This window comes from Erythrolamprus reginae, chromosome Z (assembly GCF_031021105.1).
Source record: "Erythrolamprus reginae isolate rEryReg1 chromosome Z, rEryReg1.hap1, whole genome shotgun sequence".
In the NCBI taxonomy this organism is placed as follows: domain Eukaryota; kingdom Metazoa; phylum Chordata; class Lepidosauria; order Squamata; family Dipsadidae; genus Erythrolamprus; species Erythrolamprus reginae.
The window spans coordinates 127598778-127625656 of record NC_091963.1 but is presented as its reverse complement, the minus strand read 5'-3'; the positions used below and the strand labels follow the sequence as shown (position 1 = coordinate 127625656).

At 43.2% G+C, this 26879-nt stretch overlaps 1 protein-coding gene and 1 long non-coding RNA gene across 7 annotated transcripts in view; one reads left to right on the top strand and one right to left on the bottom strand.

Annotated features, from left to right (window-relative positions):
• Window positions 1-277: 277 nt before the first annotated feature.
• On the top strand, window positions 278-22679 carry LOC139152883 (SAGA-associated factor 29). Of its 6 annotated transcripts, none has more exons than XM_070726244.1 (11): window positions 278-380; window positions 1202-1343; window positions 4636-4714; window positions 5280-5355; window positions 8388-8460; window positions 8540-8604; window positions 11788-11917; window positions 12008-12154; window positions 16277-16312; window positions 17240-17402; window positions 21390-22679. In XM_070726244.1, the coding sequence occupies exons 3-11, from the start codon at window positions 4640-4642 to the stop codon at window positions 21504-21506; spliced, it is 882 nt and encodes a 293-aa protein (XP_070582345.1). In that variant the 5' UTR covers window positions 278-380; window positions 1202-1343; window positions 4636-4639; the 3' UTR covers window positions 21507-22679. The 6 variants fall into 6 exon arrangements, with proteins under 6 accessions (XP_070582345.1, XP_070582350.1, XP_070582347.1 ...); XM_070726243.1 differs by lacking the exon at window positions 278-380 and adding an exon at window positions 800-928; XM_070726249.1 differs by lacking the exon at window positions 1202-1343 and having other exon boundaries at window positions 361-380.
• Window positions 14919-26879, bottom strand: part of LOC139152884 (uncharacterized) — a 26607-nt gene continuing 14646 nt past the window's right edge. Inside the window, exons 3-5 of the long non-coding RNA XR_011556726.1 lie at window positions 20828-20941; window positions 16073-16270; window positions 14919-15221 (exon numbers count right to left, since the gene is read on the bottom strand). This is a non-coding gene — a long non-coding RNA (uncharacterized lncRNA). The remainder of the gene's footprint in view (window positions 15222-16072; window positions 16271-20827; window positions 20942-26879) is intronic.

The window sequence follows — 26879 nt, the reverse complement described above, 5'->3', positions numbered from 1 at the left end:
AATGCCTGTTGACTGTAATTGTGTTTTCCTATCAATTCCGTGCTAGGTTTTATGTTTGCAATTCAGTAACGCTTATTTGAAAGTAAACTTAAATGAGTATGACATCTCCAAGTAAACCCCATACGAAAAGTAATTTTTAGAGAATGTTAACATTGCATGAACCGCGATCATGTCTCAAAAACTTCGAAGATTTGGAAAATTAAACCACGCACTCCGCAACAAATCCGCGCTTGAAAGTAAACCAAAGAGCATGCGTCGATCAACAAAAACAATTCCCAGGAGGCTTCTTGCAATAGTAATTAACTCTTGGAAATAATAAATTACTCCACAATCAAAACTCCTGCTTTGGGATGGATTCTTAATATCGTCCAACTATAGAGGTCTGTCTTTTTCCTCAATGTTCCACATTGTTTTGTTTTTTTTAAGATTGGGAAGAACAACAGAGAAATGAACAGAACTCTGTTCACAACGGTGTTTTTTGGTAGGGTTGTTTTTGTATATGCGTGTATGCGTTTTGTGTATGCTTGGTGTGGGACGAAGTTTATAGACGCATGCGCAAAAAATAAAGCCCGTCAATGTGGAATGGACGCATGCGCAAAATAAAGCCAGTCAACGGGGGAATAGACGCATGCGCAAAAGTAGAGCCCGTCAATGGGGAATAGACGCATGCGCAAAATACAGCTCGTAAACGGGAATAGACGCATGCGCAAAACCAGAGCCCGTTGAACGGGGCTAATTGATTCCGCGGATCGCACGTGCGTTAAACGTTCCACCGCTGAGTGCGCATGCGCTAGTCCCGTAGCCGTAGGAAGTTCACTGTGCCGGGCTTCTGCGTCATTTTTAGGCGCGCGTGCCGCCTTTATTTATTTATTTATTTATCTATTTATCGTTTACTGCGGCGAGCGTTTTTCTGCACGGATTTTAAACGGTAAGGGATGAAGTTGCTTGTCGCGCCCATGTTGTACTTGGCTTAAATAAACATGGGTGAAGAAGTCTTATAATTGTAACAGATTATAAATGTATCGTATCGCCCCCTACTGGTTTCCTTCGTTATGTTGAGAATTTATTCTATGCTGCGGCGCGTGTGGTCGATCATTGCAATACAGCCGGTCTTCCACTAGCAACAGTTCATTTAGTGACCGTTTAAAGTGACAGCGCCACCAAAAAAAAATGACTTATAACCGTTTTTCACACCATGCAGGATCCCATAGTAAAGTAGTGATTGCTCCAACACTGGAAGTTTTAAAGAAGATGTTGTATAACCATTTATGTGAAGTGGGTGGAAGGTTTCCTGACTAAGCAGGAGATTGGACTAAAAGACCTTCAAGGTCCCTTCCAACTCGGTAATTCTATTTTATGTGATCAAAAGTCATTCTTAGCAACTGACTCATATTTACGCTTTTCCGTATCAGCTTCTGACAAGCAAAGTCAATGGGGAATCCAGATTCACTTAATAACCCTGTTACTAATTTAACATATGCAATGATTTGCTTAACTGTGGCAAAAAGGTCGTAAAATGGGGCAAACTCACTTAAATGTTTAACTCAGCAACATAAATCTTGGACTCAATTGTGGTGCTCATAACTTGAGGACTACCTGTATATAGTGATGCACCTTCTTTCAATCAAAACATCATGAGAAACCGTGCTGTATCTAAGGAGATTGCAGATTCTTCTGTTTTCTTTGGATGTAAGAAATGGAAGGTGGTATTCTTCAATGTTCAGTGAAAGTGTACAAAGTAACATGTTTTTGACAGAAAGTACATAAATTGCAGTTGTCTGAATATAACATAAGGTAGCCGAATATAATGTACAATAACTGTAAATATGCATATTGGGTTTGCAAATGATAGTTGGAATTCATGCGTGTATTTATTACTTTCCAGAGGGATGCCTTTTTCTGTCTGTTGGAGTGTAAATCTGCTTCAGAGTTCTTACGTCAGCCATGGTGGGGTGCATGGTTTATAAGGATGCTAAAATCCAACTTGTTCATGCCAACTTTGTTCATAGCTCTCAGAGTGAAATCGAATAAATATGCATTAAAAACATACAGAAATCAAAATGATCAAATTAAACGAGCAAATTCTGCTTTTAAAATAAAATATGCACCTCATATCTGCTGAATATTCAGAAAATAAGTACATTTAATTCAGTATTCTGCAAATATAAGCACAGGTATACAAGATGGAAGCTGGTCCCAAGGCTATTTTACTGAATAAAAATAGATGAAAACCTTTCCAACATTTTTATTTATTTTTATTTATTTTTTTATTTTAATTGATTGATTTATTTTATTTATTTGTCCAATACACAATACATATTGAAGAGAATAGACATGTAGTAATATATATAAAGAAAAGGATAGAAGAAAAGATATAAAAATAGAGGAAAAGTTATATGAAAGGAAGAAAAGATATATGAAATAAAGGAGAGACAATTGGACAGGGGACGAAAGGCACACTTATGTACGCCCCCTACTGACCTCTTAGGAACCTGGAGAGGTCAAGTGTGGATAGTCTAAGGGGAAAATGTTGGGGGTTAGGGGTTGACACTACTGAATCCGGTAATGAGTTCCACGCTTCAACAACTTGATTGCTAAAGTCATATTTTTTACAGTCAAGTTTGGAGTGGTTAATATTAAGTTTGAATCTGTTGCGTGCTCTTGTGTTGTTGCGGTTGAAGCTGAAGTACTCATTGACAGGCAGGACGTTGCAGCATATGATCTTGTGGGCAATACTTAGATCTTGTTTTAGGCGTCATAGTTCTAAGCTTTCTAGACCCAGTATTGTTAGTCTATTTTCGTAATGTATTCTGTTTCGAGTGGAGGAGTGAAGGGCTCTTCTGGTGAATTATCTTTGGACATTTTCGAGGGTGCTGATGTCTGAGATGTGGTATGGATTCCAGACAGATGAGCTGTATTCAAGGATGGGTCTGGCAAAAGTTTTGTAGGCTCTGGTGAGTAGTGTGAGATTGCCGGAGCAGAAGCTGCATAGGATCAGGTTAACAACTCTAGAAGCCTTTTTAGTGATATTGTTGCAGTGGGCTTTGGCACTTAGGTCATTTGATATTAGAATTCCAAGGTCTTTTACTGAGAGAGGGTTGACTGTGAGATTTTGTTTATTCAATTTCTATATGAGGCTCGACTTCTTTTTTGCCGATGTGGAGGGTAGAGCATTTGTTGTTGATATTTGAAGTTGCCAGGTGTTAGACCAATCTGAGACAAAGTCGAGGTCTTTTTGGACAGTGGATGTGTTGTCCATGGTGTTGAAAAGTTTTACACTGTTGGCAAAAAGAACACAGTTGCTTGTGATGTGGTCACAGAGGTCATTGATGTAGAGAATGAAGAGAGTAGGACCTAGCACACTGCCCTGGGGAACGCCACTTTTGACAGGGATAGTGGTGGAAATAGCGCTTCTAATTTTGACAACTTGTTGCCTGTTTGACAGGAATGCAGTAATCCAGCTGTGGAGGAATCCTGAGATGCCATAGGATTTGAGTTTTAGGAATAGTTTGTCGTGGACCACTGAGTCAAAGGCTTTGCAAAAGTCAATATAAATTGCATCAATGGATTTTCCTTGTCTAGCTGGGTAGTCCATATCTTTTTGCAATGAAGTTGTTGTAGGTTGCAGGATAATTTCTGAATCCAAATTGTTTGTTAGAGAGTAGACTCTAAGTAAAGGGTGATAGATTGATCTATAATTGATTCCATGATTTTACATGAGACACAGCATAGTGATATTGGTCTGTAGTTGTCTACGAGAGAAGGGTCTCCTTTTTTGAAGATGGGGATGACTACTGCTTTTGACCATAGTTTGGGGAGTGTGCTGGTCCTGAAGGATTTTTGGAAGATAATGCTTAGAGGTTCAGCTATAGCAGAAGAGAGCTTTTTTAGGAAGTACGCACAAAGACTGTGTGGTCCGACTGATAGGGAAGGTTTGAGGTCACGAATTGCTTTTCTACAGTGAAGTCTATTTGGGTTAGTTTGTTGAGAGAGTTTGAGGTGCGATTTGCAAAAATGGGATGAGCCATTACTGTTAACAAAGACAGAGCCAAAGAAAGAGTTGAAGAGTTTAGTTTTGGATGGATCATTGTGGTATTCTTTGTTGTTGGGTCCTACGAGAGGTGGAATAGGTCTAGAGTCATTGAGTTTGTTGTTGACGAAGTTGGAACGTCATTGCTAGATGAGTGATTTTAAAAGTAGGAAGAACTTTTAGAACTACTGTACTTTATTCATTTGTTTGTATTTCATATTTCTAAAGTCCCTACTTACCAGGTGGACTTTAATAAACACAGAGAGCTGTTTTATAAACAAAATTTTCACTATTTTGTAGATTAAAGTTAGTTTTGCCTGTGATACAGGAAAACACTATCACTTCATTATGTTACTTATCACCAAATGTAGGATATGCTAAAAGTACTGTCTAGAGATTGTCAGGTCACAGTTGTCTCAAAGTTGCCTTTTCAAAAGGCAATTGGACTGTTTTTTCCAATTGCCTTTTAAAAAAGCAACTTTAAGACTAAAAGTATTACATTCCCTTATTAATGTTTTAAGATTTAGCAGTGCAGTCTTTCCAAAATGTTATAATGGCAGTTGATTTGAGAGAAATTCCTTTCTCCTACTTTATATTTCCTTCAGCAACATGGCTTTGGTATCAGCTGATTCTAGAATTGCCGAACTCCTAGGAGAACTTCACCAGCTAATCAAACAGACCCAGGTAATGTGATTTCTTCGCCCCCTGGAATATTTAGGCCTGCATGAGATATGAAGCTTATTTAGCTTGTCATAGTCAATTATGAGGAAAGGAGAAAGCTTTCATTTTGTGTTTTTAGAAAGGGGGGGGTATTTTTTCATTTCGCCCACATTTTGTTTTAGCAATGCACCAAGGAGTCTATATAATAATGATGAGAGGAAGGCATGAGATCTGCTTTTGGAGGCCTTTATTGCCTTAGAACCAGCGATGGGCTACGAACCGGAACACTAAATTGCACTCGCCGCCATGGCTCGTAAGTTCTTGTGGGACCAGCGCAATTTTGCTGTTGCATTTGTGGAGGTAGCAAAATTGCGCCCGGGTTTCAGCGAGATTTTACCTGCAAGTCCGTGTGCGATTTTGCTACCTTCACAGGTACAGCAGCAAAATCGCGCTGGTCCTGCAAGAACTTATAAGCCGCAGTGGCGAGCGCAATTTAGTGTTCCGGCTCGTAGCCCACCCCTGCTCAAAACTATCTGTGTGCTAAAATAAAAATCATATTGTCCAAATAATTAACTCTTTTTGTTGCTAGGAGGAACGATCAAGAAGTGAACATAATCTTGTGAATATCCAGAAAACACATGAACGGATGCAGACAGAGAACAAGAGTGAGTGGAAAATGTCAGTCTTGTATGCACCAAGACCAATTCCTTGTGTGTCCAATCACACTTAACCAATAAAGTTCTGTTCTGTCTGTTCTGTTCTATTCTATTCTAACACCTTCCCTAGAAATCCTTTGTGATGCAACATTTTATTTATTTATTTATTTATCTGTCTGTCTGTCTGTCTATCTATCTATCTATCTATCTATCTATCTATCTATCTATCTATCTATTTATTTATTGGATTTGTATGCCGCCCCTCTCTGTAGACTCGGGGCAGCTAACAACAGTAATAAAAAAAAACCATATGAATCCAATACTAAAACAACTAAAAAACCCTTATTGTAAAACCAAACATCCCTACAAACAAACATAGCATGCGTAAATTGTAAAGGCTTAGGGGGAAAGAATATCTCAGTTGCCCCATGCCTGACTGCAGAGGTGGGTTTTAAGGAGCTTACGAAAGGCAGGGAGGGTGGGGGCAATTCTAATCTCCAGGGGGAGTTGGTTCCAGAGGGCCGGGGCCGCCACAGAGAAGGCTTTCCCACTAAGTCTGCTGTATTTCCCATGTGCTAGAAAGAGTCAGTTGAGCCAGTTTATTCAACTATCACTATAACAACTGCCAATAGTGGCAATGGCCATGGAGGTTCTGAAGCTTGGGGGGGGGGGGGGGTCATTGTTGGCTATATCTAAAAGGCAGTTTTAATTAAAAGGCAATTCAGTGGCTGGAGAAAAATGCTGTGGGGTTGGAAAAGATTTGGAACTAAAGTTTTCCTCTTGGAGGAAATGGGGGAGCGTTTCCTAGAAAATCTTGAATTGAAAAATGTCCTGGCCAATTGCTTCTGCATATTAAATTAATTTGCAGAAGGTGATCCTAGAAACATAGAAACATAGAAGTCTGATGGCAGAAAAAGACCTCATGGTCCATCTAGTCTGCCCTTATACTATTTTCTATATTTTATCTTAGGATGGATATATGTTTATCCCAGGCATGTTTAAATTCAGTTACTGTGGATTTATCTACCACGTCTGCTGGAAGTTTGTTCCAAGGATCTACTACTCTTTCAGTAAAATAATATTTTCTCATGTTGCTTTTGATCTTTCCCCCAACTAACTTCAGATTGTGTCCCCTTGTTCTTGTGTTCACTTTCCTATTAAAAAAAACACTTCCCTCCTGAACCTTATTTAACCCCTTAATCCTTAGGGCTGCTTATTCATCCTGAATTCTATCTCACAAGAGACCAACTTGCAAAGTGTGCTTTGAGAATATAATAGGGTCCATTTTGCAGATATTCCTTCAGTAATGAATAATGATTGCTTATGTCATTGGAATACATTTTAAGCCTAGTTTTAAAGTGTTGTTTTTCTCTACCGATACCTCACTTATAGCTCCCCCCACCCTGCACTGAGTAATAAAATGGTGCTTTTTAAATTATTAAGAAAAAGAGGATAAACAGACAACAGATTGAATATATATACACAATTACATATAATATAGAGTACATCTAGTTAATTAATGGGCTTCCCATGACTTAATGAGCATTATATAAAATTTAACTGGTAGAGCTGTTCAGAACAAGTGATCTTGTTATCTGTTATATTTCTTTAGGCTTCAGATCTTTCCTATTTGTTCTACATGAGATACTCTTAGTCAAAATAGGATTTTGCCTGGTATATGTAGAATATGTGGTATGTTTGATTTTATCTTAATGTTTCAGGTGAGCCTGACTTGTCACTTCTAAACTTTAGATTATGGCTTACAGTGTTGTGTTAACTCAGTTTTAATATATTTAGACAAACTTGATGAAACAAACCTTAGAACATCTATGGAGATTCTCAGTCATCCAGATTCATGGTTATCCCAAAGGTCCTTTTTCAGGAGACAATTGGACTTTCTTGTTTTTCTTTGAAGATGTTTTGCTTCTCATCCAAGAATCTTCTTCAGCTCTCAATGGATGGTGAGGAATGGAAGGATTTATATTCCCTGCAGACAGCTGGTCATTTGCGTTCTTTTAGAGTAGTGATGGCGAGTCTTTTTCGGTTTGCATGCCAAAAGGTTGTGTGTGCATGTGCTAGTACATGTGCACATGTCCATACCCATTTCCTTCCCCTGTGCATGTGCAACCCCCTTGTACTGCGCATTCACATAACACCCCCCTCCCCAATAACCACACATGCGCACAGGCCTCACTGAAGCCTGGGATGGTAAAAAAAACCCAGCCAGATGGGCAAACCAGAAGTTTAGAAAACCTGACTTCCAATTTGCCTGTTGTGCTGTTTTTTGCACTCCGGAGGCTTCAGGGAAGGTTCCTGAAGCCCTGGAGTGCAAAAGTGCAGCACCATGGGCAAACCAGAAGTCAGTTTTTCTGAACTTCCGATTTGTCCGTTGGGCCGTTTTTTGTACTCCGGAGCTTCAGGGGAGCTTCCCTGATGTCTATGGAGAATGAAATGGCCTTGAAGTTAGTTGGGGGAAAGATCAAAAGCAACGTGAGAAAATATTATTTTACTGAAAGAGTAGTAGACCCTTGGAACAAACTTTCAGCAGACGTGGTTGGTAAATCCACAGTAACTGAATTTAAACATGCCTGGGATAAACATATCCATCCTAAGATAAAATACAGAAAATAGTATAAGGGCAGACTAGATAGACCATGAGGTCTTTTTCTGCCGTCAGTCTTCTATGTTTCTATGTTTACCCAATGTCGAAAGTTATCTGGCTAGTGCACGCATGTGCACTGGAACTGACATAGGACAGCGCCTCATGTGCCATCCGATATGGCTACGTGTGACACCTGTGGCACGCGTGCCATGGATTCTCCCTAACAGTTTTAGAGAATCCTTGAAAATAAATCCTCCCAGTGCCACCATCCAGTCAGAGTTGAAGAATCTTCTTGGATGAGAAGCAAAACATCTTCAAAGAAAAACAAGAAAGCCCAGTTGCCTCCTGAAAAAGCATCTTCGGTACTTGGCTTAGAACAATAGATAATTAGATTTCTATGGGAACTCGAATATTGCCTGCCTGTGTTTCTTCTGTCTAGTCTCTCCATATTATCGGACGAAGTTACGTGGCCTCTATACAACAGCCAAGGCGGATGCAGAAGCTGAATGCAAGTGAGTTTATCTAAATTGAAGGCTTCTGAGCATAGAAGGTGACTCTTTTTCATGTCACTTCTTTACTCTCTTTACCCAGCATCCTGCGCAAGGACTTGGACAAGATTGCTGAGATAAAGTCCCTTCTGGAAGAAAGGCGAATTGGTGAGTGTGCTGAAAAGCTCTGAATAAGAAAGAGCAAGCCGGATGCTTGAGCTGTTGCAAAAACGTTGGGTGCTATCCCAGGGTTTTAAAAGTTTTAATTATTCAGGCCACCTATAATGGTAGTCCTCAAGTACGATAGCCATTGGGATCAAAATTTCTGTTGCTAAGCAATGCAGTTATAAATCATGACTGCATTGCTTGGTGACAACAATCTCTACACTTCCAATGTCCATTAACTGAATTGCAGCAGTTGTTAGGCAAGGATGTCCTTGCAACAAGGAGGCCCAGTGGCTTTTTTTAAAATTTATTTTATTTATTTGGTTTTTTTTCAAATATAACATAAAAAAGAGAAGACATACACAAAAACATACACATATAACATTTGGGAAATGAAAGTTTCCCCACTTTTTAGGTATTTGATCAGAGAATTTTACATCTTTCTTTCACATAGTATTAATTTTCCAATTCTTTTATTCGACGTGTTGCTTTGTGTAAATTTTTATTTATTTCTTTATTGCTCTTTTCTTTAACCAATCATAAAATTTTGCCCATACAGTGATACCTCATCTTACAAACGCCTCATCATACAAACTTTTCAAGATACAAACCTGGGGTTTAAGATTTTTTTGCCTCTTCTTCCAAACTATTTTCACCTTATAAACCCACCATCACCACTGGGATGCCCCACCTCCAGACTTCCGTTGCCAGCGAAGTGCCCGTTTTTGCGCTGCTGGGATTCCCCTGAGGCTCCCCTCCATGGGAAACACCACCTCCGGACTTCCATGTTTTTGTGATGCTGCAGGGGAATCCCAGCATTGCATAAACGAGTGCTTCGCTGGCAACGGAAGTCCGGAGGTGGGGTTTCCCAGCAAGGGGAGCCTCAGTGAAATCGCAGCATCACAAAAACACAGAAGTCCAGAGGTGGGGTTTCAAGGACTTTGGTGTTTTTGCGATGCTGCAATTTCACTGAGGCTCCCCTCGCTGGGAAACCCCACCTCCAGACTTCCGTTGCCAGCGAAGCGCTTGTTTTTGTGATGCTGGGATTCCCCTGCAGCATTGCAAAAACACAGAAGTCCAGAGGTGGGGTTTCCCATGGAGGGAAGCCTCAGGGGAATCCCAGCAGTGCAAAAACGGGTGCTTCAGCTGGCAAAAGGGGTGAATTTTGGGCTTGCACGCATTAATTGCTTTTCCATTGATTCCTATGGGAAACACTGTTTCGTCTTACAAACTTTTCATATTAAGAACCTCGTCCCGGAACCAATTAAGTTTGTAAGACAAGGTATCACTGTATTTTATAATAATCCGAATCTTCTTTTCCCTCTAATCTTTTAGATAGCCTGTCCATCTCCGCACAATCCAATATTTTTTTAGTTATTATGTTTTCTTCCGGTGGTTTGTCTATTTTCCAATGTTGGGCATATACTATCCTGGCAGCTGTTAGTATATGTATAATTAAATATCTTATCTCTTAATGATGCCAGAGATGGTTCTCAGTTCTGACAGTTTGAGCCTTGGCAATGTGTGACAAGGTGAGTTTCTGTCACTCGCCTCGGCTTCTGTTCACCTAATAGTTGTAAAACATGTTCTATGCAGGTAGATAGATAGGTACCACTTTGGAGGAGAGACAGACTGGTGCTCTGTGCAAGCAGGCAGTTTCCTATGGCTCTAAACCTTCCTGGTTGTAGCACCTGCTTATGAGGCAGCTCTGGGAAGAGAGGGGTGAAGCTGTGGGAAAAGCCATTCGTCTTTCCAGTGTGAAGTCAGCTCGCCCTCCTGTGGTGCAACTTGGGAAGGGCCCAAACATTTCCTATAAGTGGGCTGGTATCTTGGCAGGCCAAACTAGTATTCTGCAATGCTGTTGTGGTCTCCTGGCTACTGTAACAATGCCATACGATGATGATGATGATAATAACAACAACAGCAACAATTATAGATGAAACATGTTACAGTGATACCCATTGTTATTGGGGCACTTAATACCATGTCCAAGAATTTTACAAAATACATCAACAAATTGCAGCTTCCTGCAATAACACAAGTGGAATAACAAAAAACTCTGCTATTCAGAATATCGTACATCTTAAGAAGATATTTGGTCGATACCTAGGATGCTGGAAGCAACCCGTATCAACCATCAGTGCCAGTCCATAATATTTTTGATACGTTGCTAAATGTTCAGTTGACTGAGCTTCATGTTTAATGAATAAAAGTTAATCATTGTTATCATCCTCATCCTCGCAACTTTCAGTTGGCTTCCCACAACAGGGGAGCCAGCTGGGAATTGCAAGTCACAAGCGGTTTGCAAGCAGGCAAGTAGATAAGAGGGAGATGTTGTGAGGGAGGTGAAGCTTAGGGGGATGTGCAGGGATGCTAGTGGCTATTATGGAGTAAGAGCAGATGGGCAAGGAGAAATGGTGTGGGCGGGAGAGACCTATCCCAGGAACTTGCAGTTTTCTTTACTGGTTTTCCTATTGATGGGGTAGCCATTCAGGGAAGGTAATAAATTGCAACAATGGCTTGAAGAGCACAACAACCTATTTTAAGTATGAGCTGGATGCTAACTGCCCAGATTGAAATCATGATTGCAGGGGTGCCGGGATGGATTGAATTTTGAGAACCACCGTTTATTAAGCATCATGGTCCTAAGTCAAGGACAATCTGTATTCAAGTCTAATGCTTTCAGATCAGGATTGCAAATATTTAGACAACCATTAGGTAGTAAATAAATATACAGTATAATGCTTTATTGCCATTTAGTGGTTATCTATATTTTTACAGTCCAGTTCTTTTTATTTAGATTATATGTCCCCTTACATTCAAGACTTCAAGTTTGCCTGCAGAGTGTTCCCTTCTCTTCTTCTTTATGACATAAAGTTACTCTGTTCTTGATATGGAAGTGAATATGATTGACAGATTTATCTAAAAGCTGGGAGACTGCCTGCAGAGTTTACTCCCTTGGAATATTGAAAGTGTTATTTTCTAAGATTAAACTATCCATCTGGTTTTGCCTTTGATTGATTGATTGAGCGATCATTCGTTCATTCGTTCGTTCATTCATTCATTCATTCATTCATTCATTCATTCATTCATTCATTTTATCTTATATTGGTTGAGACACGTCTGTCCCTATTGATTGTTACATATAACCAAACCTTTTTGGTCTGCTTCCCTCTCTTTTCACAGCTGCCAAGATTGCTGGCCTCTACAATGACTCCGAGCCGCCACGCAAAACAATGCGCCGTGGAGTCCTGATGACTCTTCTACAGCAGAGCGCCATGACTCTTCCATTGTGGATTGGGAAGCCTGGAGAAAAGTAATTGCTGGGAAGGTAATGGTGGGTTCTGAGCACCTGAAGTCACCCTTCAGACATGGATTAGACCCTTTTGTCTGGTTTCTCATGCAGACCGCCTCCCCTTTGCGGAGCCATTCCTGCCTCTAGTGATTATGTGGCCAAACCAGGAGATAAAGTGGCCGCTCGTGTCAAGGCTGTTGATGGGGATGAGCAGTGGATCTTGGCTGAGGCTGTGAGCTACAATCATGCCACCAACAAGTGAGTTTAACTGGGACTGTGATAGTGATATTGAGAGTCTTCATGTTGTTGTTATTTTACTTTAATAGTGTTTTTACGTTCATAGATAGTGTTTTTATGTTAATTGATAGTGTTTTTACGTTCATAGTGTTTTTATTTTAATAGATAGTGTTTTGCTAATTAAGAACTGGTTGTTTGTCTCAGAAACAGTCATTTTGAAGCATGTAGATGCATTAGGTAAGGGCTAGTTTGGTCTAATGATTAAGGTGCTGGACTAGGAGTTTCACACCTGCCCTGAGCACAGAAGACACCTTAGGCCATCATTGTGTCAGTCCAAAAAAAAAAGGCAATGGCAAACTACTTCCAAAAACGTTGCTGAATGGGCTTTGGGTGCCCAAATAGTCACCCAAAGTTTAGATTGACATTAGATTATTGTGTGGTGTGCATGTGCGTATTCAAAACCAATCTGTCCTGAAAGATAATAAATTTGGCAACACTACAGTTGGTATCGAAGTGTGCATGCATGGTGTATATGGATAATTGATTTCCTTGTTGATAGGCCCCAGTTTGTGCGAGTTGAAAGAAAAGTTTCCAGTCCTTGAGTTAAGAGTTCCCTACAGCAGTGTTTTTCAACCAGTGTGCCGTGGCACACTAGTGTGCCGCGAGACATGGTCAGGTGTGCCGCGAAGAAGAAAGCTCAGGTTCCGGTCTCGCAACTTTTTGCTGAGAGAGAGAAAGAAAGAGAGAAAGAGAGAGAAAGAGAGAGAAAGAGAGTGTGTGTGAGAGAGAAATCAAGAGAGAGAAAGAAAAGAGAGAAAAGGAAAGAAAGCAAGAGTGAGAGCGAAAGAAAGCAAGAGAGAGAAAGAGAGAAAGAAAGAAAGAGAGAGAGAGAGAGAGAGAAAATGAGAGGAAGGGAGAGAGAGAGAGAAATGAGCAAAAAGGGGAGGAAAAAAGAGAAATGAGAAAATGATTGAGGCAGAGAATGGGAGGAAAGAGAGAGAAACAAGAGAGAGAGAGAGAAGTGACTCTTGATTTAAAGCATATGATAAAAAGCACCCAAAGTATAAGAGAAAAAACCCAGCCCTCACCTGTTTTTGGAAATGGTTCAAGAGTGTGTATACACACACACACACACACAAGGGTGGGGAGGAGACAAGGATGGAGAAAGAGAGGAGAGTGTCTTAGGGTGTCATTTTGTGTCATTTTGGTTGGTGGTGTGCCCCAGGATTTTGTAAATGTAAAAAATGTGCCGCGGCTCAAAAAAGGTTGAAAATCACTGCCCTACAGGGTTGTGTCTTTTTTGAGTCCGTTACTGTTCACCTGGATGACTGCTGTGCCAAGTCTGCTATGAATCATATTGTGAAATAGGTGGATGACACGGCAATGGTGGGTCTTATCTGGGATGATGGTGCAGATTCTTATAGAGAGGAGGTGAATTTTTAAATGGATGGGCGCAATAAAATAACCTGGGTTTGAATGTTAACAAAAGATAGGAGATCATTGCTGATTTTAGAAAGAGCCAGGATAGTCATACTATACTTTGTGTCAAGGCTACAGCTGCAGAAGTGGTTCAATAGTATCTGGAGGTGCCAAGAACTGTCTCTTCATTATCTCTGGTGAAGCATGCAAACCAGAGTCTGCATCTGAGTCTAACCCGGATTGTGGGGGCAATAGCCTAGCTCTGTTAAAAAAGTGCTATTGCTAACATGTTGTAAGCCGCCCTGAGTCTAAGGAGAAGGGCGGCATAAAAATCGAATGAATGAATGAATGAATAAATCTCCTGCATCTGATGAGTATATCTATCTCCTCTGTCATGGCCACTTTTACAGGGACACAATTGAGAACGTCTTATGCATTTATGCAAACGTTTAATTTGGGGGGCCGCAGTTCCTCAATTAGAAAGCCCATACAGAGAGTGGTGAGGACAACCGAGAAGATAATAGGGAGCTTACTTCTCATTATTCAGGGTGTTGCTTATAAGCGCTATTTGCTTAGAGCTCGAAGCATTGTTAAACATCATATCCACGCACCCAATTTATGGTCTGTTTCTGTTGGTCCCCTCTGGCAGAAGGTTTCAAAGTATCTATAGCAGGAGTACTAGATTCTGTAATTACTGTATCCTTACAAATCTAATCAATTGAATTGAATTGAATTATGCCGTCCATCTTGTAAACCCTCAAGATTTGAAGTCCCCCCCCCCGACCATGTATATGTAGAAATACATCTGAACTGGACTGCAGTGTTTTTTTGTATCGTGTGTGTGTATGTATGTGTGTGTGTGTGAGAGAGAATATGGATACAGTGATACCTCGTCTTATGAACCCCTCTTCATACGAACTTTTCGTGATATGAACCTGGTGCTTAAGATTTTTTTGCCTCTTCTTCCGAACTATTTTCACCTTAAACCCGAGCCACCACCGCTGGGGTGCCCCGCATCCGGACTTCCGTTGTCAGCCGAAGCACGGGGATTCCCCTGAGGCTCTCCTCACTGGGATTCAAAGCAGGGTCAGAAAAAAAGGGAATCCTTCAGCGAGGGGAGCCTCAGGGGAATCCCAGCGCTTCGGCTGGCAATGGAATTCCGGAGGCAGGGATTTCCAGCGGCGCAAGGCAAAAGGGGTGACTTTTGGGATGGGGTTGCACACATTATTTGCCTTTACATTGATTTCTATGGGGAAAAGTGCTTCGTCTTACGAACTTTTCATCTTACGAACCTGGTCACGGAACGAATTAAGTTCGTAAGATGAGGTATCACTGTATATGCAAAATGGTTAACATGAGAGTTGAATGCAACAAGATTTCATTTTAATATATGCTGATTAGTATACATTTAAAGTGACAAGAAGGTTTTTAAAAATTCTATGTGTTTCATGCCCGTTGAGCCTAAACTACTACATGATTCGGTTCAGGAGTCCAAAAGAGATTCCTGTCTGAGAAGTCAGAAATGCGTTGCGTTGCGTTGCTTTTGAAGACATGGGAGAACCATCTAGGGTGTAGGTTTCTATGTCATCCCAGGTCTTTTCTTCTGCCAAGCCTTCAAGCTCCACCATTTGTTTTTCAACTGCCACCACTTTGTAGACATGGAATGATGCTAAGACAGGTTGAGAATAGGAGAAGGCAGAAAAGAGAAAATAAGTTGGTCGACAGTTTAAAATCATTGGTTTTCTGGGGTCCTTTTTAGTCAAGGACCCCAATTTCCCTAATTTAAATGTTGCCCTCAGGGGCTCTAGATTTAGGTTCCAAAGGGTTTTTTGTTTAATGGGGGGAATTGTTAGTTAGTCCTAATTAGTCATGGCGTTTGGTCTATTAGTCATGTCTTTCCATGATGCAGGTTCTTATGTGCTAAATCATTACAATGTTAAAGAAGTCAGTACAGTGTTCCCTCGATTTTCGCGGGGGATGCGTTCCGAGACCACCCGCGAAAGTTGAATTTCCGCGAAGTAGAGATGCGGAGGTAAATACACTATTTTTGGCTATGAACAGTATCACAAGCCTTCCCTTAACACTTTAAACCCCTAAATTACAATTTCCCATTCCCTTAGCAACCATTTAGATTATTACTCACCATGTTTATTTATTAAAGTTTATTTAAAAAAAAGTTTTTTAAAGGCAGACGAAAGTTTGGCAATGACATATGATGTCATCGGGTGGGAAAAACCGTGGTATAGGGGGGGAAACCGCAAAGTATTTTTTAATTAATATTTTTGAAAAACCGTGGTATAGCCGTTCCGCGAAATTCGAACCCGCGAAAACCGAGGGAACACTGTATTGAGCCATTCTGCAGGTAAAACCTACTTCAAGCAAAATCTCTTTTCCTTTCACTGCATTACCAGAAATGGCTGCAGAGTTTCATTGATACACATGCTAAAATTTACATAAGGAATAGACAAGATTCTGTGCAGGTAATTGTTATTATTGGTTATCTTTCTAGTGTGCACTAACCACATTTTTCTGGTAGGTTGCAAAGTTTTATTAGCATTCTTTAACTTCTCACTGGAATCTGGACAAATAAATGACTCCAAGGAAGGTGTTGACTTTTAATATCCCATGGATATGTTGTGTTAGAATTCCTCTTTGTTTCTTTTTCTCTGGGGGCATTCCATTTGGATTTCTTCAAACTCTCATTCAACTTTTTCTCTTCTTCAGATATGAGGTGGATGACATTGATGAAGAAGGAAAAGAGTAAGTGATTATATTGATTATTAAAGGTAAAGGTAAATTATACATATATAATTTAATTAATTTCTATAACAATCAGTGACTCTGGGCAGCCTACATTATAAAAACATTACATAATCAAGAATAAATATACTGTATGCGGTTGTTAAGTAGAACTATTGCAATAGATATTAATATAATCAAGAAATGGGGCATTTAACACACTTGGGGCCCCGGGCCGCAGCACATAACCAGGTCTTTGTGTCCTTGTGAAAGTCCAGCAGGTTCGGGGTCACCCTGATGTTTGATGGGAGAACGTTCAGGAGAGAATGTTGCATGTTTTGTTCCCCAGTCTGCTTCCTGAAATTCATCTGTGTCCCTCAGCCCCTCTCATAGTTCCCTCTAAGCTGAGCAGTGAGTAATCGCTCACTTAAAAATCATCATCAACTCAGAGTTTTCCAAACCTGCCCAGAAGCCGAGAGGGAAAGCGTGAGAGGGAAGGAGAGAGAGAGGAAGAGAGGAAGAGAGAGAAACAGATAGAAAAAAGAGAGGAAGGAAAAGAGAAAGAAAAAGAATGGGAGTAAGGAAGAGAGAAAGAAAATCAAAATCTAGTTTGAAACTAGCTCAACTATTTAAGTGGCATTTTGATATTGATAGAGTTGCCCTATTATGAGCTCACTGTTATAGACACACAGTACAGTATTTTATTTTGAAATTCTCTGAGGCAAAACAGGGTGGTTTTTTTATTTGTTTGTTTGTTTGTTTGTTTGTTTATTTATTATTTCTGTGCCGCCCAGTCCCGAAGGGACTGCCGCTCAGACACTATACTTTTACGCCCACCCCCCAAAAAAAATTAGAGGGAACACTGGCCCCTACCCTCACATATTTTGGCCCTGAATTATGGGGCTTTTGGCGAGAAATCTGCTTCTCTTGACTTCTGCTTTTCCACAGGCGCCATACTTTGAGCCGACGTCGCATCATCCCTCTGCCTCAGTGGAAGGCCAATCCTGAAACAGACCCAGAGGCCTTGTTCCAGAAGGACCAGTTGGTCCTGGCCTTGTACCCACAAACCACCTGCTTCTACCGAGCCCTTATCCATGCTCCACCTCAGCGGGTAAGTAAGGGACTGTAGGAGTTTTCATCCACAAATGGTCCAAACTGTAATATTGTCCAGCTGATGCTAATTGATCAAGGGTCCCCAATCCCTGGTGTGGGGCCACAGCCCATTTAGAATCGGACCGCAGAAATGTTGGGCAAGTGTGTGCATTCGTGAAAGCAGCACACATACGTAAAACTATCCCTTCCCCTTCCCCCCACTGCCTCCGCTGGTTCGCCAAACAAGAAAGTTTGGGGAATCTTGTAATAGAGTGTCAAATCATAGGTTTCTAGTACAGTGGTACCTCATCATAGGAACTTAATTGGTTCCAGGAGGAGGTTCGTAAGGTGAAAAGTTCGTAAGATGAAACAATGTTTCCCATAGGAATCAATGTAAAAGCAAATAATGCGTGCAAATCCTTCAGGAAAATCCCAAACTTTAGAAGGGAGGAGAACAGAGGGCAGGGAGGAGCAGCTAAAGGGGGCGGGTGGAAGAAGCAAGGCTAGGCTAAAGGGTGAGTGGGAAGGAAGAAAGGCAAGGGGGGCGCCCCTCCCTTTTCTTTCTTCAAAAGACACCATTTCAGTGCCTTTGCAAGCATGCAAAATCTTTACTCCTCCAAGCTGCCCCTCCCTTTTCTTTCTTAAAAAGACACCGTTTCAGTGCCTTTGCAAGCATGCAAACTCTTTACTCCTCCAAGCTGCCCCTCCCTTTTCTTTCTTCAAAAAAGGGGGGGGAAAGAAACCCCTTCATCCCAGCAGCAACTGCTTGGGTTCGTAAGGTGAAAATAGTTCGGAAGAAGAGGCAAAAAGATCTTAAACACCAGGTTCGTATCTTGAAAAGTTCGTTAGAAGAGGCTTTCGTAAGATGAGGTACCACTTATCTCATCAATGGGGAACTCATCAAGGTATCAAACTCATCCATCTTCGCTGGAGTGACATGTCAGGACTTTGGTGATTTAGATAAAACCAGGTGTGGATGGAGCAGGAGTTTTAAAAAGACAACAAAGACAACATTATTCATCAACGTTTAATTGTAATCTAACAGCAGAGAGAGAAGGAGCCTGACAACTACAGATCATCAGTCAGGACCTCTATCTCAGTCTCTAGTTTGCTTGGTTAGAGTAGAGCAATGCAGAATGGAACAGAATAACAGAGTTGGAAAGGACCTTGGAGGTCTTCTAGTCCAACCCCCTGCTCTGGCAGGAAACCTATACTATTTCAGACAAAGGATTGTCCAGTCTCTTCTTAGAAACTTCCAATGTTAGAGTATTTACAACTTGAATACAATTCCACTGATTAACTGTTCTTTCAGAAAATTTCTCCTTAGTTCTAGGTTGCTTAGCTCCTTGATTAGTTTCTACCCATTGCTTCTTGTCCTGCCTTGAGATGCTTTGGAGAATAGCTTCACTCCCTCTTCTTTGTGGCAACCTCTTGTCTTCCCTCCAAACCAACTACAGTGGTACCTCGGTACTCGACCACAATTCGTTCCAGAAGTGAACCGATTTGGTCGAGTACCGAATGTATTTATCCCACAGGAAATAATGGAAATGGATTTAATTGGTTCCCAGCCCCTGTTAACTCACTGGGAACCAATTAAATCTATTTTCTTTATTTCCAATGGGATAAATAAATTCGGTACTCCAAGCTGCAGGAAGAGTGGGGGCTGCTACAATCTCAGCAACTTCAGGGGGCTGAGGAGTTCTATAATTCCTCCAAGCTGCAGGAAGGGTGGGGGCTGCTACAATCTCAGCAACTTCAGGGGGCTGAGGAGTTCTATAATTCCTCCAAGCTGCAGGAAGGGTGGGGGCTGCTACAATCTCAGCAGCTTCAGGGGGCTGAGGAGCTCTCTAAGAGCTCCAAGCTGCAGGAAGGGTGGGGGCTGCTACAATCCCAGCAGCTTCAGGGGGCTGAGGAGTTCTATAATTCCTCCAAGCTGCAGGAAGGGTGGGGGCTGCTACAATCTCAGCAGCTTCAGGGGGCTGAGGAGTTCTATAATTCCTCCAAGCTGCAGGAAGGGTGGGGGCTGCTACAATCTCAGCAACTTCAGGGGGCTGAGGAGTTCTATAATTCCTCCAAGCTGCAGGAAGGGTGGGGGCTGCTACAATCTCAGCAGCTTCAGGGGGCTGAGGAGTTCTCTAAGAGCTCCAAGCTGCAGGAAGGGTGGGGGCTGCTGCAATCCCGGCAGCTTCGGGGGGCTCCTTTCTTCATTGCTTCCTCTTATTACCTGTAAGCAGCTGCAAAAACTTTCTCCTTCCCGGTGGCTCCTTCCCTTCAAGGAGCAACAGCGCCGGGAACGTCACGTAATGAAAGGAAGCTGCTGGAGTGGCGGCAACTGCTGAGATGGCTCCAATGGCTTCCCTTCATCACGTGACGTTCCCGGCGCTGTTGCTACTCGAAGGGAAGGAGCCACCAGGAAGGAGAAAGTTTTTGCAGCTGCTTACAGGTAATAGGAGGAAGCAATGAAGAAAGGAACCCCCTGAAGCTGCCGGGATTGCAGCAGCTCCCACCCTTCCTGCAGCTGGGCGGAATTATAGAACTCCTCAGCCCCCTGAAGCTGCTGGGATTGTAGCAGCCCCCACCCTGCAGCTTGGAGCTCTTAGAGAGCTCCTCAGCCCACTGAAGTTGCTGGGATTGCAGCAGCCCCCGGCGGTAACATTTCGGATAATGAACAGAATTTTTGTTCAGATACCGAAGCAAATTTTTGCCGAAAATTTTGTTCGTTATCCAAAATGTACGAGAACCAAAGCGTTCGAGTACCGAGGGACCACTGTATCTCTGAAAATTATTTATAGAAAATTGTCTCATTTTGCCAAATCCAAAATCCTTGATGTTTTCTTCAGCACTGGAATTTCACTTGATCAGTGTTACGTTGTTTTGCCCCTTAGCTATCGTATTCCTGGTTTAACAGATCCGTCTCTGTCTTAAATCAGAAGTGCAGATAGAAGGGCAATATATTTGAAATTTAAGCTTTCTTTAAAAAAGAAGCTAAATCGCAATTAGCTGAGAAGCAACAATGGGAAAAGTTGCATTCTGAATCAACAATTATTTTAAATGTGTTGTGGCATAATGGTGAAATAGCTAGGTTGCTGGTGTGTGGAAAGAAAAATATGTCTTATTAAATCTGAATGCAGAGGGATTTAATTGGGAGTTGCTACTTCATTGTTATGCATTACATGTTTTAAATAATTATGAAATTTGGGATATAAGCGATAGATACTGTAGAGAGATAAATGGAGGGAGGGAGGGAAAGAGAGAGAGAGAGAGAGAGATTTTCCCGAAAATAAGCCCTAGATTAATTTTTATGTGTGCCCAATATAAGCCATACCCCCAAAATAAGCCCTAATTAAGACCCCACCTATTTTGGTTGCACCTAGTTGTATGGGGTGGGACAAAGCAAAGCACATGGGTAGCAATCAAGTCGGGATGGGGGATTAAGCTGCTTACCTTCAGACAGTTGCAACCAAACCTTGCACATCTGCCTCACCTTAACAGCCCACTTTTGCAGCTGTTTGCTTGCATGCGTTGCCCCTGGCCTCCGTTTGAAAAAGAGAGAGAGAGCTAGAGAGAGAGGGGAGAGATGAGATAGAGAGATAAATGAGAGAGAGAAAGATCAAAGAAACAGATTAAAAGTTCAAAGAAATATTTTTCAATCAACAGATGGCAAATGACTGTTAAGAAATCATGTATGAGTGCACGTTCTTTGTAGCTCTGGATACAGGAAAGCAGGAGCCTCTTTGAAAATTTCCCCAATCCATTCATAATTAGGGTCCAAGAAGGCTTTTGTTTGTATCAGTAAGATGCAGCTGACTGCTTTTAGTTAAGACAGTTCAGTAGTGCAGGACTGAAATGTGGAAATGGCCAGAAAAGTGTGGGAAAGAGTAGGAAGAAGGGAGATCGAGAAAGATGAGAAGAAAACGAATCTGCTTAATAATCCAGTGGAGAGGACCAGTCAGTGGTCATCCCCCTGTAAAAAGTAACTAAATCCATTCTTTTTCTTTGGCCTCAGCCCCAAGATGACTACTCGGTCCTTTTTGAAGATACCAGCTACGCAGATGGCTACTCTCCCCCACTCAATGTAGCTCAGCGCTACGTTGTGGCTTGCAAAGAAACAAAGAAGAAGTGATGTTGCTCGGCACCTGTAGCTTGGTGAGGAACAAAGTCTATCCCGGTGAACTTCTGCAGTGGGACAGTGAATGAAACAGGAAGCAACAGAAACTCATCAAGAGCAGGAATCTTAATTTATTTCCGGGTTTCCGGTTCCGGTGGGGCAGGAAGAAGGAGGGAGGAGACTGCTGCTCCACTGGACTACAGTATAAGATCACAAAAAATTGAGGGAAAAATCGATTTAGCCCAGCAGCTTGTTAGCAGTTCCAGAGAGGTGAGAAGCCCTAGCCTCAGAAAATTCAATCCGGTTTTCTCCCTTGTGGCGTTTTCTGATTAATTTTAGCCGCAAGAATGTTGAGAGCCGATCAGCTGAGGCTCGGAAAATGGCGGCCGTTATTGACAGCTGAGCCGCCTGCCGAGCAGAGACCACAGAGAGAGAGAGAGATTTCACAGATCTCTCACAGATCTCACAGAGAGATTAAAAACTAAGAGATCGAGGGACTCAACTCTAAAAGAGACCAAGCTCTAAAAAAATTGGGTAACAGAGCCGGAAACAGCCAAATTAGCCTGGCCCTCCGGACTAGACGGACCTGGGACGCCGAATGGTGGGGGCGCCCAGCGTCGGGGGGACTGTCAGAAGGAGAGCCGGTGTGGGAAGCCGAACTGCCTAGGAACTGACTGCTCGTTTTCGAAAGGGAGAACGTCGTTGTGGAAGAGGAGGAGAGGGATATCAACAAATTTGCTGAGGCTGAGTGGAGGCTGTTTGGAGGCTATCCGGAGATCGTGCGGGGACCACAGAGAACGAGGAAAGCCAGAGATGTCGCCCCATAAAAACAACAGACATCAGAGGACGACTGGAATGACTGACGAGAGCTGAGGGCGTTGCAGATACATTGGAGCCCGAGGTATACCAACCGGAACAGAGATTTGGACACTCTCACTGACTCTGACTTTTCTGGAACTCTGCCGACTTAGAGTCTTGTGCCATCTGCTGCTGATTTGCTTAAAGAACTGCTAGCCAATCGACTAGTATCTGTAGTTTTAGTAGTTATTTAGTACTTATAGTGCTAATTGTTGATAATTTTTATTTCTAATGTTTTTTAACGTTTTTTACTCTTTTTAGCTAAATTATTAGGTTTTTTTTTAAAATGATAGATATATGTAATAATTGGAATAAATGGAATGAATGGGGTTACATGCATAGTTCCCTCTAAGCTGAGCAGTGAGCAATGGCTCACTTAAAAATCATCATCAACTCAGAGTTTTTCAAACCTGCCCAGAAGCCGAGAGGGAAAGAGTGAGAGGGAAAGAGTGCTGCCCAGTCCCGAAGGGACTGCCGCTCGGACATTATACTTTTCCGCCCACCCGAGAAAAAAATTAGAGGGAACACTGGTTACATGTATGGAATGGATGATTGGCATATAGTGTAGATGGGATGCTTAGCTCACCTGGTGATGGAAGGGCAGGAGGGTTGGGAGAGCCTATCTCTGGGGTGGCAGAGGGCCAGAAAATTCCGGTAATGCTGGGGAGAGGCAGATATGGCGGGAACCATGGGGCAAGCCGTTCTGGGGGAAGAAGGGATCACTGCCTGAAAGTGATCCCTTGTTCCAGCTCCCATGAGCTCAACCCGGGGTACTGGTGATGAGTGTAATCTGGGCCCTGATACTCAATGCCAGGTCGGTGGTAAATAAAGCTCTCTCTCCTCATCCGGAATTTGATCCTGGATGAGGAGGCTGACCTGGCATGTATGACTGAAACCTGGCTGGGCCCAGGAGTTCCTCTCTCGGAAATCTGCCCAGCCGGGTTTCAGGTATGGCATCAGCCTCGACCCCAGGGAAGGGGGGGGGAGTGGCTATTATAGCCAAGGAGAATCTCTGCCTACGTAGACTCATTGCTCCCGAGATTGCGGGTTGTGAGTCCTCCTTGTGAAGTTGGACGTAGGGGTTCAGGTGGGCTTGTTGCTCATGTACCTGCCTCCCAGCCTGTGCTGTTCGAGGAGGTGGCCGGGTTGGCAGTGGAGTTCCCCGGACTTATCGTGCTGGGGGACTTCAATCTACCATCACTTGGCAGTTCCTCTGGATTACCACAGGAGTTCATGACCACCATGACAGCCATGTATCTGACTAAAGTAGTTCAGGGTCCAACTCACGAGGGGGGACACGCACCTGACATGGCATTCCTCTCGGAGCAACTGAGTAATGGGGGCTTAGAAGTGTTGCCTTTGTCACGGTCAGACCGTTTTCTACAGCGGCTTGATTTCCTGGCTCCAATCCTCCCCCGCGGGGAGGTGGAACCGACTAGGCGGTTCCGCCCCAGACGCCTGATGGACCCAGAGGGCTTTCAGAGGGCACTTGGGGTTTTACCAGATTCACTCATCCACAGCTTGGCAGAGTCTCTTGCCATGGCCTGGAATAGGGCTGCGACGGAGGCTCTTGACTGAATTGCGCCGTTGCGACCTCTCTGTGGAGCTAGACCCCGGAGGGCTCCTAGGTTTACCAAGGAGCTCCGGGAGTTGAAGCACCAGAAGAGACGTCTAGAGAAGCGATGGAGGAAGAGTAAATCTGAATCTAACCGAATACTTGTAAGAGCTCACATTAAGACTTACAAAGTGGCGCTCAAGGTGGCATGATGTGTGTATCATGGCGCCTTGATTGCATCAGCAGAATCCTGGGGGAGTTGGGGAGCTCTTGCAGAGCAGTGCCGAGGAGTTTAACTTTTTTGCTGATAAAGTCGCTCAGATCCGGGCGGACCTCAACTCCAATTGGACAGCAGTGTCGGCTGACAACGAGTCAATTGGGGTGACTGGGGCCTGTCCTTGTCCACCTGTCTGGGAGGAGTTTGACTTGGTGACATCTGATGAAGTGGACAAGGCCATTGGAGCTGTGAGTTCCGCCACCTGCTTACTGGATCCGTGTCCCTCTTAGTTGGTTTCAGCCAGCCAAAAGGTGACACGGAGCTGGGTCCAGGAGATTGTCAATGCTTCGTTGGGGAGGGGATCCTTCCCGGTTCCCTACAAGGAGGCACTTGTGCACCCCCTCCTCAAGAAGCCTTTTCTGGACCCAGCCGTGCTTAATAACTACCGTCCAGTCTCCAACCTTCCCTTTATGGGGAAGGTTGTTGAGAAGGTGGTAGCGCTCCAACTCCAGCGGTCCTGAATCCAGACTGTCCTTAACAGTCAGGATTCAGGCCTGGCTCCAGCACGGAAACTGCTTTGGTTGTGCTGATGGATGATCTCTGGGGGGCCCGGGACAGGGGCTTGTCCTCTGTCCTGGTGCTTCTTGACCTCTCAGCAGCTTTCGATACCATCGACCATGGTATCCTGCACTGGCTGGAGGGTTTGGGACTGAGAGGCACTGTTCTTTAGTGGTTCTCCTCCTACCTCTCCAGTCGGTTGCAGTCGGTGTTAGTGGGGGGTCAGAGGTCGACTCTAGGTTCTCCCTTGTGTGGTGCCTCAGGGGTTGGTCCTCTCCTGCTATTTAATATCTACATGAAACCGCTGGGTGAGATCATCCAAGGGCATTGTTCTGCCGGACTCTGGTATGAGCCTCCCGAAAATTCAAGGGTACAAATTTCAGACACACACACGTTTGAAAATTCAAAACAATGTTCTTTATCACAAAATTCAAAAGAAGCAAAGTACCCTTTTTGTATTGCAAAGAGCACTCGTCCCAAAACAACCTTGTAGGCTTTACAATTCCCTTAATCAGTCCTTAAGTACTTAGCTAGCACTGTGAAGAAACGACACAGCCCTCCTTCCAATGAAGTGAGACACACACACTTTGCTCTGCTTTGGTTTCAAGGGCGTGAAAAATCAACTAAGTCCGGAAAACAGCAAAACACGGTCCTGAAGAACTGCAATCAGATAATCTTCCACAATGGCCAAACCAACATCAGCAGCTTTAATTACTAGAGTCCCACCCAAACACAGGTGGCCTCTCTTATCTCCTGTAATATGTCCTCAATTGGTCTCTTCTATGCATAACTGCGCCTGCATGGGTCCAAGACCTCCGCATCCGAATTGACCAAAGATAATGGAGATTGGCTTCCTGGGCTGTGTGCCAAGTCACCCCCACCTTCCTGGCTTCCTGGGCTGTGTCCCTCCTCCAAGTCACCCCCACCTTCATCCGAGGAAACTGCACTACCTGCCTCTGTCGGCAATAAAACAGGCCTATGACATGTTGATGTTTCCCCTGCATCCACCTCCACATTCCTTGGGGCAGGAGCTGGGCCAGAGCCAACCCCAACAGGCATGGGGTGAGGTATCATCAGTATGCTGATGATACCCAGTTATACATATCCACCCCATGTCCAGTCAGTGAAGCAGTGGAAGTGATATGCTGGTGCCTGGAGGCTGTTGGGGTCTGGATGGGTGTCAACAAACTCAAACTCAACCCAGACAAGACAGAGTGGCTGTGGGTCTTGCCTCCCAAGAAGGACAAGTCCATCTGTCCATCCATTACCCTGGGGGGAGAACTATTGACCCCCTCAGAGAGGGTCCGCAACTTGGGCATCCTCCTTGATCCACAGCTGACATTGGAACATCATCTTTCGGCTGTGACGAGGGCGTTTGCCCAGGTTCGCCTGGTGCACCAGTTGTAGCCCTATTTGGACAGGGAGTCATTGTTCACAGTCACTCATGCCCTCATCACCTCGAGGTTCGATTACTGCAACGCTCTCTACATGAGGCTACCTTTGAAAAGTGTTCGGAAACTTCAGATTGTGCAGAATGCGGCCATGAGAGCTATTGTGGGGTTACCTAGGTCCGCCCACGTCTCTCCAACACTCCGTGGCTTGCATTGGCTGCCGATCAGTTTCCAGTCACGATTCAAAGTGTTGGCAATGACCTATAAAGCCCTACATGTCATCGGACCAGAATATCTCCGGGACCATCTTCTGCCAGCCGATAAGGTCCTACAGAGTTGGCCTTCTCTGGGTCCCGTCAACTAAACAATGTCATCTGGTGGGCCCCAGGGGAAGAGCCTTCTCTGTGACGGCCCCAGCCCTCTGGAATCAATTCCCGCCCCAGAGATCAGAACTGCCCCCTCCCTCCATGCCTTTTGTAAATTGCTTAAGACCCACCTATATCACCAGGCATGGGGGAATTGAGACATCTCCCCCAAGCTTATAGAGTTTATGTATGGTATGCTTGTATTATATGTTTTTTAAATGACGGGTTTATAGATATTTTCTTTTAATATTAGATTTGTTACACTGTATATTGCTATTGTTGTGAGCCGCCCTGAGTCTGCGGAGAGGGGTGGCATACAAATCTAATTTTTTATTATTATTATTATTATTATTATTATTATTATTATTATTAACCTAAGAAGCTTGCATTCCAATACAACACAGGCAGAGAGATAATTATATGATTACTTCCAAAAGTTAAAGA